The 13486-nt window shown below is 38.8% G+C and overlaps 1 protein-coding gene across 3 annotated transcripts in view; it reads right to left on the minus strand.

The window, feature by feature from the left end:
* Window positions 1-13486, minus strand: part of LOC126253587 (activated CDC42 kinase 1) — a 566545-nt gene that overhangs the window by 110087 nt on the left and 442972 nt on the right. For all 3 annotated transcript variants that reach the window (XM_049955017.1, XM_049955019.1, XM_049955018.1), the window contains exon 13: window positions 7574-7901. In XM_049955017.1, coding sequence (XP_049810974.1) covers window positions 7574-7901 — 328 coding nt within the window. The remainder of the gene's footprint in view (window positions 1-7573; window positions 7902-13486) is intronic.

A 13486-nucleotide genomic window follows, 5' to 3' on the forward strand; every position in this document is an offset into this window, starting at 1 on the left:
GGAGCTTAAACATTGGACAATTGAAAAGTGGAAAAACATTATGTGGAGTGACAAATCACAGTACACAATGTGGCGATCCGATGGCAGGGTGTGGGTATAGCGAATGCCTGATAAACGTCATCTGCTAGCGTGTGTAGTGGCAACAGTAAAATTTGGAGGCGGTGGTGTTGTGGTGTGGTGTGTTGTGTTTTTATCATGGAGGGAGCTTGCACGCCTTGTTGTTTTGCGAGGCACTGTCACAGCACAGGCCTACGTTGACACTTTAAGCATGTTCTTGCTTCCCACTGTTGAAGAGCAATTTGGGGATGGCAATTGCATCTTTTAACATGATCGACCACCTGTTCATAATGCATGGCCTGTGGCAGAATGGTTACAGGACAATAACATCCCTTTAATGGACTGGACTGCACAGAGTCCTGACCTGAATCCTATAGGACACCTTCGGGATGTTTTGGAACACCAGCTTCATGCCAGGCCTCACCGAACAACATCAGTACCACTCCTCAGTGCAGCACTCTGTGAAGAATGGGCAGACATTCCCGAAGAAACCTTTCAGCACCTTATTGAATGTATGCCTGCGAGAGTGGAAGCTGTCATGAAGGCTAAGGGTGGGCTAACACCATATCGAATTCCAGCATTACCGATGCTATCGTGATCCACCGACAACCTCTGACAACATGCGTCAGTGCTTTGTCAATGCGTGTGCGAACATTACAGAACTGCCAAATGCTTTGAGGTTGACGGACATCATTTTGAGCATTTATTGCATTAATGTGGTATTTACAGTTAATCACACTGTAACAGCATGCGTTCTCAGAAATGATAAGTTCACAAAGGTACATGTATCACATTGAAACAACTGAAATAAAATGTTCAAAGGTACCTACGGTCCGTATTTTAATTTAAAAAACCTACCTGTTACCAACTGTTCGCCTAAAATTGTGAGCCATATGTTTGTGACTATTACAGCACCATCTGTCACAAAGCGAAAAAAGTGGTCCAACTAAAAGATTCATATTTCTTTATGTACTACACGAATATGTAATAAAAAATGGGGGTTCTTATTTTAAAAAATGCAGTTGATATCCATTTGACCTATGGCAGCGCCATCTAGCCGGCCAACCATAGTGCGACCTGGTTTCCCCCTTCAAGCTAGACGAGTTTTGTTCTTTGTAGTTTTTTCGTTTGATGCTTATTTTGTGAGATATTTGGCCCGGTCATTACCAATGGACCACCCTGTATAGTGGTGAAAGGGAAGTCAAGACTAACCATTTGAACTTAAGACACTTGTGGTCTGTCGAGCTGGGAAACAGCCTCAAACAGCCCTACATGAGCCTCGAAAGCTAAGTGCCATGAACTTACCAATTGGAAAATTAGCACCGGTCTACATATTACTGCACAACTTGGTGTCTTTTAACAGCATAAAATTAAGACTCAAATCTTTGGTTTCTCTGGCTTTCTTACTAAGAGATGACTGTGCTTGTAAGTGTTAAGTCTAAATCAAACTGGAAATACAGTTTTTGCATAATGTTTGTAAATGTCTCTTTCTCTCATTATTGTCACAGGAAAGGTTAGCTTACTAATGTTACTGGAAGCTGCTGGCCTAAGAGGAAGAAATGACATTAAACAGTCACGCATCATGTATGTGCTACAGATTAGGTGGCTTTTCTAAGCCAACTTGAGGTTGTTTCCCAGCCTGATAGAACACAGTTGTTTCATATCAAATTGTTTGTTCGTATTTTCCCTACAGCACTGTAGTACATTATAAACAATTAGCACTTACAAAACACACACACACACACACACACACACACACACCAAATTCTACCTTTACTTCTCACTGTGTTCTTATCTCTGGACTAAAGCCAGCACAGTGCTTACGAAACGCCATCTCTGGTCTACTCTCTCTGGCACCCCCCCCCCCCCAAATTCCCCCCCCCCAATCAAATCTTCTTTCAGTTATTTACAATTTACAAAATCCTACCAAAAGCTCTCCTCAATTGGGAATTGCTACAACTAGCTCTCTTCAACTTGGCAAATATCAGTGTGGATTCCAGGAAGTGCAACTGCGCATAGAACAAATTCTTAATATGAAGAATTCAATGACAAGTTTCTGTAACACAACAAACATAGGCTCTGTCATTACATTTGTAATCAAAAGAGAGAGAGACAAAAGAAAGGAAAAGGATATGACAGCATAGTCTGAGAATCTCTCTTTGGATTACTGCCTTATTTTCGAATGGATCAAAAGGAGACAAATATCATACAGAAATACTCACAGAAACAAAACCAAAAGTAAATCAAACAATGGAAAAATGTTAAAAACCAAAAGTAACATATATTGGTGCAGATAATTTAAAATAAACACTTCGAGTATGTATATTACTAAAATGCTACCCCAGGACCCAGTACCAGCTTCAGTATAGGGGCCATAAAAATTTGATTTTCAATATTTTGCGTAATTCTCGCCGAAATTTTAAAATGTTATCATAATCTACTCATTATGAAACACAACCTTATGTTAAAAGGTTAACACAGTTAACTTGTGCTTGTCTTGAGGCAGAGTACCTGATGGCGCAGAGGTGGTGGTGGTGGTTAGTATTTAATGTCCCGTCGACAATGAGGTCATTAGAGACAGAGCGCAAGCTCGGGTTAGGGAAGGATTGGGAAGGAAATCAGCCGTGCCCTTTCAAAGGAACCATCCCGGCATTTGCGTGAAACGATTTAGGGAAATCACGGAAAACCTAAATCAGGATGGCCGGAGACGAGATTGAACCGTCGTCCTCCCGAATGCGAGTCCAGTGTGCTAAGCACTGCGCCACCTCGCTCGGTCCTGATGGCGCAGAAATACACACACTTCATTCAACCAGTATTTGAGAATGGGAGCACTTAGTGATTTCCAATGAAGATTACACATAATTTCAAACCTTTACAAAACTTTCTCTCACTGACACCCACACAAAATGATGAGAGGAAAGATGTTTGTTGCTTACTACAATTTCACTGCTCATCCAAACAAATTTCAGTGCCAGGACTGAATTAGTTTATTACTTCTTTACTACTAACATTACTCGCAACACATTTTTCAGAAAGTATCCACCTATACCACTAAATCCCCTCAAAATTACATAATTTTAAGACAAACAGTTCTAGATATGTGACATCATAAACTTTTAAGGATGTAAGTGGCACCAAAGTGTCCAGTTCCTAGCGAATGAGACAACTTAAATTGAAGGTAGCAAATCAACAGCCGAAATGCGTAACTCCATTTTCAAATGTGCCTTTACAAAGGAAAACCCAGGAGAACTGCCCCAATTTCATACTTGTACCACTGAAAAGATGAATGAAATAAGTATTAGTGTCAGTGGTGTTGAGAAACAGCTGAAATCATTAAAATTGAACAAAGCTCCAGGCCACAATGGTAGCCCTGTCAGATTTTATACTGAATTTGTGGTTGAGTTAGTCCCTCTTCTCACTATAATCTATCACAGATCCCTTGAACAAATACCATGCCCTGTTCTTGTAAAAAGGCACAGAATGGAAGTAGAAGTGATCCCCAAAACTACTGTCCAACATCCTTGACATCGATTTGTTGTACAATCTAAGAATATGTTCTGAGCTCAAACATAATGAGGTAGCTTGAACAGAATTACCTCCTCAATGCCCACCAGCATGGTTTCAAAAACATCTATCATGTGAAACCCAACTTCCCCTTTTCTCACATGACATACTGAAAGCTTTGGATCAAGGCAATTAGGTAGATTCATGTTTCTTGATTTCCAAAAAAGCATTTGACGCAGTACTGCACCTGTAGCAAGGATATACCATGTTATCTGGGACGGAGAGTCACCGTCAGATGTACAAGTAACTTCGGGTGTGTCCCAGCTGTTGGGACCCTTGCTGTTGGTGTTGTATATTAATGACCTTGCAGACAATATTAATAGTAAAATCCAGGCTTTTTGCAGGTGATGCAGTTATCTATAATGAAGTATGATCTGAAAGCAGCTCCATAGATATTCAATCAGATGATGATAAGATTTCAACATGGTGCAGGGATTAGCAACTTGCTCTAAATGCTCAGAAATGTAAAATTTTGCACCTCACAAAATGAGAAAACATAGTATCCTATGACTACAATATCAATGAGTCACTGTTGGATACCATCCTAGAATATTGCTCAAGGTTTTGCGACCTGTACAAGATAGGACTAACAATGGATATTGAACATATACACATAAGGACAGCACAAAGGGTCACAGGTTTGTTTAACTCATGGGCGAGTGTCAAGAGAGATACTGAAGGAATTGAACTGGAAGACTCTTGAATATATATGTAAACTATCCTGAGAAAGTCTATTAACAAAGTTTCAAGAACCAGCTTTAAATGATTACTCTAGGGATATATTACAACCCCCTACGTATCGCTCACACAGGGACCGTGAAGATAAAATTACAATAATTACTGCATGCACAGAGATATTCAGACAATCATTCTTCCCACACTTCATACATAAATGGAACAGGGAGAAACCCTAAAAACTACTACAATGGGATGCACCCTTTGCCTTGCACCTCACAGTGGTTTGCAGAGTATAGATGTAGATATGTAGGTACAGAGATGTGAAAAATTAGCTTTTGCTTAAAAAGGAGCACAAAGTACACACTTTATATTCATTTACTTTCATAATGAGAGCTCTTAGTTACTTCAAACAAAATTTAAACTTCAATTCAAACCTTTCCTAAACTTTTTCTTGCTTACATGCTTAAAGGCAAATATTTAACTCATTATTTGATTTGCCAAGTAACCGAAGTTTGAAGCTGTTTTGTACATGGGATCTCAATTCTTTAAAGAATCAAGGGTTTACCAGTACATAACCAGTCAATAAATGGCAAAGAAAAAACTGTATGAGAATGGACAAGAGCAAGTGCACAAAACAGACCAAATACAGGTTCCTTTCACTGTCATAACATCACATGCATAGTGTCATATTTTGCGAACAAAGATGGCATCTGTTTAGAAAATATGACACTATACATGCTATGTGTTACAACAGTGAAAGGAACCTGTGACCAATGGAGACAATGCCACAAGCTCCACCCCCCCCCTCCCCGTTCCCCCCCCCCCAAAAAAAAAGAGGTAACAACACACACGTCACACTAACAAATGGAAATAATCCACCTGATGATTGAGGTTTACACCTTTTAAACATGTCATGGAGACAAATAAGTGGTGACCGGTAACAGTAAATTTGTTGTTCCATTTCAATGTCAATAGCTGTCACAGTAGAGCCTAACCTTAAACATTCACATTTAAAGACATGTACCTGTAAATAAACAAAAAAAGAATTATGTAACATTATTTTTAGAGATGATAGTCAAAACTTTACAAGTACTCCTCGCCTGACGTTCTTCATAAAAATTCCTTTACTGGTTTACCAAACACCACTACCTCTCTCTAAACAGCTTGATACCAAACAAAAAATAAAATATGAGATAATATTTAAAATGTTCCTACACAAATTCCATATTGTTTGATTCTGCGTCCACGAATGTAAATGTGACAGGACACTAAGAGACTGCTGTACGATCAAACTGCATAAATATGGTGTTTTCCTGTCTCATGACATTGTTTCTGGACATTACTCCTGTGCTCCTCTGTATGATACACCCAAGAAACCTCACATAGGTCAGAACTACATACTGCTGTCAATAAGTTGATTACATCATTATCTGCATGACCATTACTTAAGGTGTGTAATAAAGGACTTAGGATGATAATAATCTGTATTATGGGGTGGATGTGCTGTGCTATGGTATTCATAAACAACAATATTTAAATTATATACTCATAGGATTTAGAAATCTAACACATGCAAGATGCTATCTGACACCACGTCTGCACTAGGGAAGACCAAATTAGAAATGTAATAATATGGGAAGAATTATGGATGCAATCAATAACCCTAAAGGCAATCCAATACAAACAAAAATGGTGAGAATATCTATTTCATGTGTCACCACAAAGACATCCTAAGCTAGCAATGCTTTATAAACCATTGGGAAAGAGAAATATGGGAAGACTACAGATGAGGTGGTGACACTGAAACAGGGCCTAGGCCTAACCCTGTAGTGGGGGACGTGGGGGGAGGAGGGGAGGAGAGGAGGAGGAGGAGGAGGAGGAGGAGACGTGAGGCATAATGGTGAAGGCAGAAATATTTAAGCGAAGCGGTCATACCCTAATGTTACTTCACAGTATGTCCAGACCTGTATATGATATGTGACGCAATCTGAAGAGTAGGTGCATATCTCAGAAGTTTACATTCTGTGGGAGAGTTCAGTTTTTAGAATTGCTACAGCAACTTCCATCTTTGGAGCAAAGGTGAGTTCTTCGAATGGAAAGAGCACAAGTCAGAGGTGCAAAAAATTAACAGGAAAATCAGTCATTAAAAAAAAAAATAAAAAAATAATAATTGAATGGAAACAGAGAGAGCAACAATTATCTTCTTAACTTTAATTTCACTATAAAAATATATTTGTTTTTGGACAAATAGTATTGGATCAGGAGACGGGGAAGTAATACACATATTTTCAGAAGAAGAATTTGTAAAAATAGATTCAATGTCTGCAACAGATCTGATGTGTTTGAGTAAATTTGAGTTTCGGGTAATTTGTCTCTTCTGTTTAGCTGTGCAACATAAAGAGTCAAAGAATAGGCAATAATTTACAGAAAAAAATTGTAACTGTTACATGAAATATTACTGCATTTTATTTGGCAGAAGAAATCAAGCAATGTTTCAGATACAGTGTTGTTAATGATTTATCTTTGCACAGTTAAAACATATTACCATCTTAGAAGAATTACTGAACATGGTTCCAGAGAATGACACCATAACACCACTAGATAAATTTTAGTTTTTACAAGAACATGGATTTCCAAACAGGACACACTTGCACCTGTGAATCTTGAAACATCATTTAATTTAATGAAGGAAGAAAAGGAGAAAGAAGTTTGAAATACTGCAAAATCAGAATGTGAAAATGGTGTATGGGAGAAAACTACGAAAGTTATTTTTGCACAGTAAAGGTCTGCATATCAGAGCTATTATATTTCAAAATGGAACAATGAATTTAATTTCTGCCAAGAATTCACAAAGAGTATATATCTTTCTCATAAAATCCTTCTTAATGAAACTGTGAGAACTTGCAAAACTAGATAATATGAATAAAACAAAAGCCAACAAACATAAAAAGTACTGACAGCAGTACTCTTCATGGTGACCAGCAGTTTTATCATTCCTAAGAGGACCAATGAAACTCAGTTGAATTGAGAGCCTCTGGCTTACTGTTTTTATTTTGTTTTACAGAATGGAGCACTTAATGCCAAAATGGCATTTTACATATAATGGAACTGGTTGTAGAGGGCTACGTACTTAACTATGTATCACATACAAATATGCTTCTACTTTTTTAGTTCCCTTTGCAGGAAATTTTCCAAGTGTGGTTGGAAAAAGTTGACACAGAAATAGACAGCATTGTCTATATAAAAAAAAAGAAAAAATCAACAACCACCCTACCTGGTTACATACACCAAAATGCAATAAGTCTGGACAGCCTTGTTGTTGTTGTTTTTGTTGTACATGGTGTTGCTGTATTTGCTGAGGTTCTTGCTGCTGCTGCTGCTGCTGCTGCTGTTGTTGCCATTCTAAATTGACAGTCTTCGAGTAGAGTACATTGCGCACAGTGGCAGACCAGCCGGCAGGCAGAGCAGCACTCCGTGATGAAGGGCGTCGAGCCACCTGTTGCGGTGGGGGCCGCAGCCGCAGTCTGGGTGCCGTCCCCTCCATGTGCGTGTTGGCGCTCGCTTCTTTCTGGCCCAAGTGCTTCTCCAAGTCTGCAGCAAATCTGAACAGTAATAACAATCCAAACTAGAAATACATGGAAACTTAAAAAACAATTTACTGGAGACTTTTATTACAGTGAACACAACTACAATTGGCCACTCAAGTGTTCTCAGGTATTGTACACAGAATTACCTAACACAGTGAACGACACTGGAGAGAAGAAAAGCAGTTACACTGAACTCTTTGAAAGTCATTCTTTTGTACTGTACAGAGTCCATTCCTAAGGAAGTTTTAAGTCAGATAGTATGTCACACTTGCAATAAAACATGAAAACACAATTCTTACATTCCAAGTATCTGGAGGGTGTGACTAATGGTGGTGGTGTCAGAGTGCACGACAACTAGGTCTTTTGAACTAGTATTTAAATTTTATGAGCCAAGTGTGGTTAACAGTGATAAAAAATTACATTTCTTCTACAAAGAAAATTTAACATTTCTCTTAACAAAGTCAGATATGCACACACAAACACAGAGACGCATGCTTGTCTGGCTATTCTTAAATTCTAGCTAAATATATATTTTATGTTGCTCCTAAAGCTTTTGATTCAAGAGAGAGAGTTGAGAGAGTATGCTCTAAAACAATACAGTGGAAAAAACATACTTGGCTTTTCACTGGTCTAAAACTAAAGGATGAGACAGATTTCCACTATACATTAAAATCTGAGGTCCAAAAGCTTAACACTTTCAACACTGCCCTCTTTACACCCGGCACTTGGCTGTGAACTGGCATATTTAATGGATGTTTAGATTGCAAAGAACAGAAAAATAATAGGAATATGGTTCTTGCATCATTTAAAAGGAAAACGTAAGAGCTTTACATGAATGTGAGTTTATTTTACAATATAAAATACAAATGGGCGTTATAATTAGAAAAAGAAAACACAAAAATATCGTGGATAAAAAAGTTTTACATGATCTCTCTCTTGAGTAATGCCATTATTAATGTATCTAAATTTAAAACAAAATATCACTGGACTGTCTAACTGCAGGTACCTGTAAACTGGAGTATTTAATAGTTCAGATGTAGTTAGCCTTTGTGTGGAAATCCTGGAAACACTGTGGGGCGCGAAGGCCAACGCCACAGTCCTTGCGCCATCATCTACTTTCCTTCCTGATGCGCTTACCCGTCTCTTTCTTCCCCCTGTCTGAACATACTTTGCAATACCTAGTACTATTCACCTTGTCTGCAGTGGGTGGGACCTTCTCTGGAAAGTGCATTGCAAATGTCCTCTCAATTTGTAAGGAAGAAGCGGCTTGTTGCTGAAAAATATTTCCGCCCTTCTCAGCCAATTTCTTCCCCACTCTGTGAATAAAGTCTACTAGGGATACATTATTCCCAGTGTTCTCTTTATATAAAATAAAACTGTTGACAGTTGACACAATAAACAAGTGGAAAAACAGCTTTTACCACCACTTCCAAGTTTTTCGGGCAAACGGATAATAGCTGGAGAACTGATCTGCCCTGTCAATCCCAGCTTTATTCTTATTGTAATCAATAATAACGTCTGGCTTTACAATTTCTGTTATTCCACCTTCGGCCTTCACTTGAATACTAGTGCTGGTAGACTTATGCTTTGTGGAAAGACAAAAAACATCTCGTTTTGACTTCCACTTCATTGCCAAGAGATGGTGTTTCCTTTGAAAAACTATCTTTTTTTTTTTTAGTTTTAGTGTTCTGAATATTTATCGCAAACCTTTCCTGTTTTTCATTACAGTTCCCACTCCAGGAGCTTTATTTTCCCACAACATGTCCAAAAGAGATGGACTGGTGTAGTACCTATCCATATAAATGCAATGTCCTTTGCCAAAGTACTGTGTACACAACCTTTTCACAAGGCCCTGGATACTGTTGTCAACACTGCCTGCAGAACCTGTATATACATCGCAGTTTAGCATATAACCAGTTGATGAATCGCAGAGAGCATACAATTTTATTCCACATTTATTGGGTTTGTTTTTCACGTATACTCTGAAGCTTATTCTACCACAAAATGGACACATTGCCTCATCTATTGTCTGATTCATGTCTGGAGGAAAACTAATTTTGCTTTTATTCACAAAGAAATTAAACAAAGGCCTCACTTTGTGAAGTGGGTCGGGCTTTTCTTCGCCTCTGCTAATGAACGTAGCATTGTCATTCGCGTGTAACATCGACAATGTAGCGCAAAATTTATCGCGACTCAACAATTTACTCGAAAATCCGGTCTGCGGAAACGGGTCTGTTGAGCAATAATCACTGATTTTCGGTAATTTGACGATGCACATACGCAAAATAATACTGAGAGATCAGTAAATCTCTTGCAATTTTACTGCAGACCACTTATGCCAAACAGAGTTTATTTTCAGGCTACCTTTGCGTTTCATTGTCGTAATAACGTTACCAGCGTACAGATTCGTTTCACTTTTGATGAGCCGAATAACGTCGTCATCAAAGAAATAACTAAAATATCGAAGCTCCTCAGTGGCATCTGAAAAATGCGATGCTACGCCGACTACTTCCTGGAAATCCGGCAGTGCTGGCTGATTGTCTAGTTCCGACCAACCTCGCTCTTTGTGCTCAGTGAGGCACATACGGCCAGGTACCACAGATGGTGACTGATGGTCTGTACCACAGTCTGCACAGAAAAGAAAATGCTAAGATTGGTACTAAAAGGTACTAAATGCAAGTGAAGTAATGAATATTACTCACAATACAAAATGCGGTAATGAACTCTTCACTTTATGAACGTGAGACATATACATACCTGAATCATCACTTGTACTTTTGTTTGGAGAGTACGAATCCTCTTTGTCAGAATCGTCAATTTCAGATCCTGCGTCTCCATAAAGAATATCTAAGATCTCTGCCTCCATCAACTCGCTGCATGATATTTTCACGATCGTAAACACCTGTGAATGAACTGCAGGTAACTACGTCTTTGCAGTGCTCACAGCCGCTCCCAGGATGAGATAGCCGATAAGTGCTTGCCTCTTACGGAAGAAGAATGAAATACCTCTACATTAGTTGACGAAACTGCTTTGGAGACGCGCTAAACGTGCTTACGGAGCCAAACAAAGGCTCGCCCGTACGGCATATGGTCGCCGTCGCCAACGTCAGGGCCGACGCGCCCATATGGCGTATGGGCACCGTGCTGTAGGTGTTAAATAGGAGTCCGGACAAGAGATAGAATTTTAAACAGTTTTCATCACCATCATCTAAAATATATATGTAGCAGGTCCCTGCTTAATGTCTAAAATCAAAAGGCAGTCTGTTAAAATGTGATATATTGTGACTGTGATGTCATAAGTACTGCACATCGAGGAATCATCCCACTGCACAACAAGCTAAATGTAAAATGACATGGGCAGGTAGAGATAAAAATTATTCCTAATAACTGACCAGTTTGAGGTACAATGCAGCCAAGCAATAGGCCAGATTATTGCCCTCTATTCCCTGATTCAGCAGACAGACAACTGCCAGCAGAGCAGTGAACACTACAGAGGGATCAGCACTATTTTGTAGGCATGTCATGTCATCGGGAATTGCCGTCGGCTATTAAATACAGTCTAAGAACAAGACTTTTCACCAAAGATTTGTGCATCCTGTCTTAGAATATTGCTCAAGTGTATGGGACTGTGCCAGGTAGGACCAACAGGGATACTGAATGTAAAGAGAAAAAACGGGGCAGCACAAATGGTGAAATATACCTTCGATGTTAAGGACACTGTCACACAGAAGTTGAAAAACCTGAAATACCGGATGCTCAAAGATGGAGGCCAGCTATGCTAAGAAGGCCTCCTTACAAGGTTTCCAGAAACAGTATTAAATGGGGAATCTGGGAGCCCACTACAGCCTCATACATATCGCTCCCATAGGGGACAGACAGACAACACGAAGCTAATTACTGCACGAAACAGGGGCATGTAAGAGGTCCTTTGTCCTGTGCTCCATACATAAATGGATGGGAAGAAGCACATAAAGATCCAGTAAAGAGATAAATACCCACAACTTATCCACTTTCTCTTATGAATGTCAAAACTCTTTGTTGACTCCCACCTACATAGGTAGAAATGACCGCGTTAAAAATAAATCACAGCTGGCGTAGTAGTATTTACATGTTCATTTTTCCCAAATGCTTTTCGAGAGTGGAACAGTATAAAAATATTCTGTAAGTGGTCTATGAACCCTCTGACAATCACACGAGTGTTGACTGCAGAACAAACATATAGAAATAGATGCAGATTACATGCAGGTCCCTACCACTTCATTAGAAATAATGCACGAGGATAAATCAATAAATGGGACAGAATATTATAAATTCTTCAGTGTTTATATTTTTAATAATCTGAAATGGAAGTGACAAGTTAGAGATCTTTTTCACATTTAAGTTCTGCAACTTCTGTCTTATAGATGAAAGTCAGGTTTTGGAGATGTAATAGAGTCAAGTTATTTTTTCTATTTTCAGTCACTACTGTCTTACGACATATTCAGGGGTAACACATTGTCAAGGGAAAAATGTGTTGATTGCACAGAAGTGCGTAAAAGCGATAACAGGTGGTGCGGTGTGCATTCTAGAACCTCTTGCAGATAGCTTCTCACATGGACAACAGTTTTCATAAATCTCCTCAGATGGTGGGTAAGGGAGTGCCCACCAGATATGACTGGTACCAGAGGAATAAAGTACTTAGAGCAGACCAAAATCTGCAAACGAGCCCGGGTGTGGATCTCAGTCAATCTCTTTTCACCCAATGGGTGCTGTTGCCTGTCTGCTCTGGGAACTGACACACTCCCCAGTTCTAAGTAACTGATGGAACCTTTAGACAATCAATCACAAACTGTCACAGTTTGTGAGAGTAAAGAACACACTACCCTAGTCAGTAACCAATGCGCCCACAATTGGACGACAACCAGTCACATGGACCACAAAAACTGTGGATACAGAGAAACTCTGAAATCTATGGCCATCAAGAATTCACACATATATTGGCACCTTCAATACTGACACACTAGTTTGACTTGAAAAATTACACGTCCTAGTCACAGAGTTACTTCGACAAAAAATCTTCATACTAGTTCTCCATGTCAAGTGATTCACCAACAAAAACAACAAAATATTTTGACAACTACTTCACACTACATATATTCATTTATCTCCTTTCTAATCAAAAATATTTATTTATTTTTACAAAAAATTGCAAAAAGCATGAATATAAGACTAGAACCTGAAGCAATAATTGAGACTTCAAACAGTTTAATACCAGTACATTTGGGAGTCAGATGCAAGGGTATTCATATTCAACAACCTACCAGAGCACATTAAATGTATGAATTTTCTGTTTGACAATTCCTCCTACCATATTGAAGAGTAACTTAAGTTTAATATTTTTTGTTAATTTATAATCAGAATTAGTACAATTTATTATTAATCTTTTTTCACTGTATTGAACCTAAATTAAAAGTAAGTCTTTAACTTCTTTCCACATCCCGGAGACGACGTAGTGTAAGAGCATGCAGATTGTTTCATTAAGAAGCCCTGGGAGTGTACACGATAAAACAGCATCTTTATAATGAGAGATAACACCATTAACTGTAAATAACATTTTATTG

The sequence above is a fragment of the Schistocerca nitens genome, chromosome 4 (assembly GCF_023898315.1).
Source record: "Schistocerca nitens isolate TAMUIC-IGC-003100 chromosome 4, iqSchNite1.1, whole genome shotgun sequence".
Taxonomy (NCBI): domain Eukaryota; kingdom Metazoa; phylum Arthropoda; class Insecta; order Orthoptera; family Acrididae; genus Schistocerca; species Schistocerca nitens.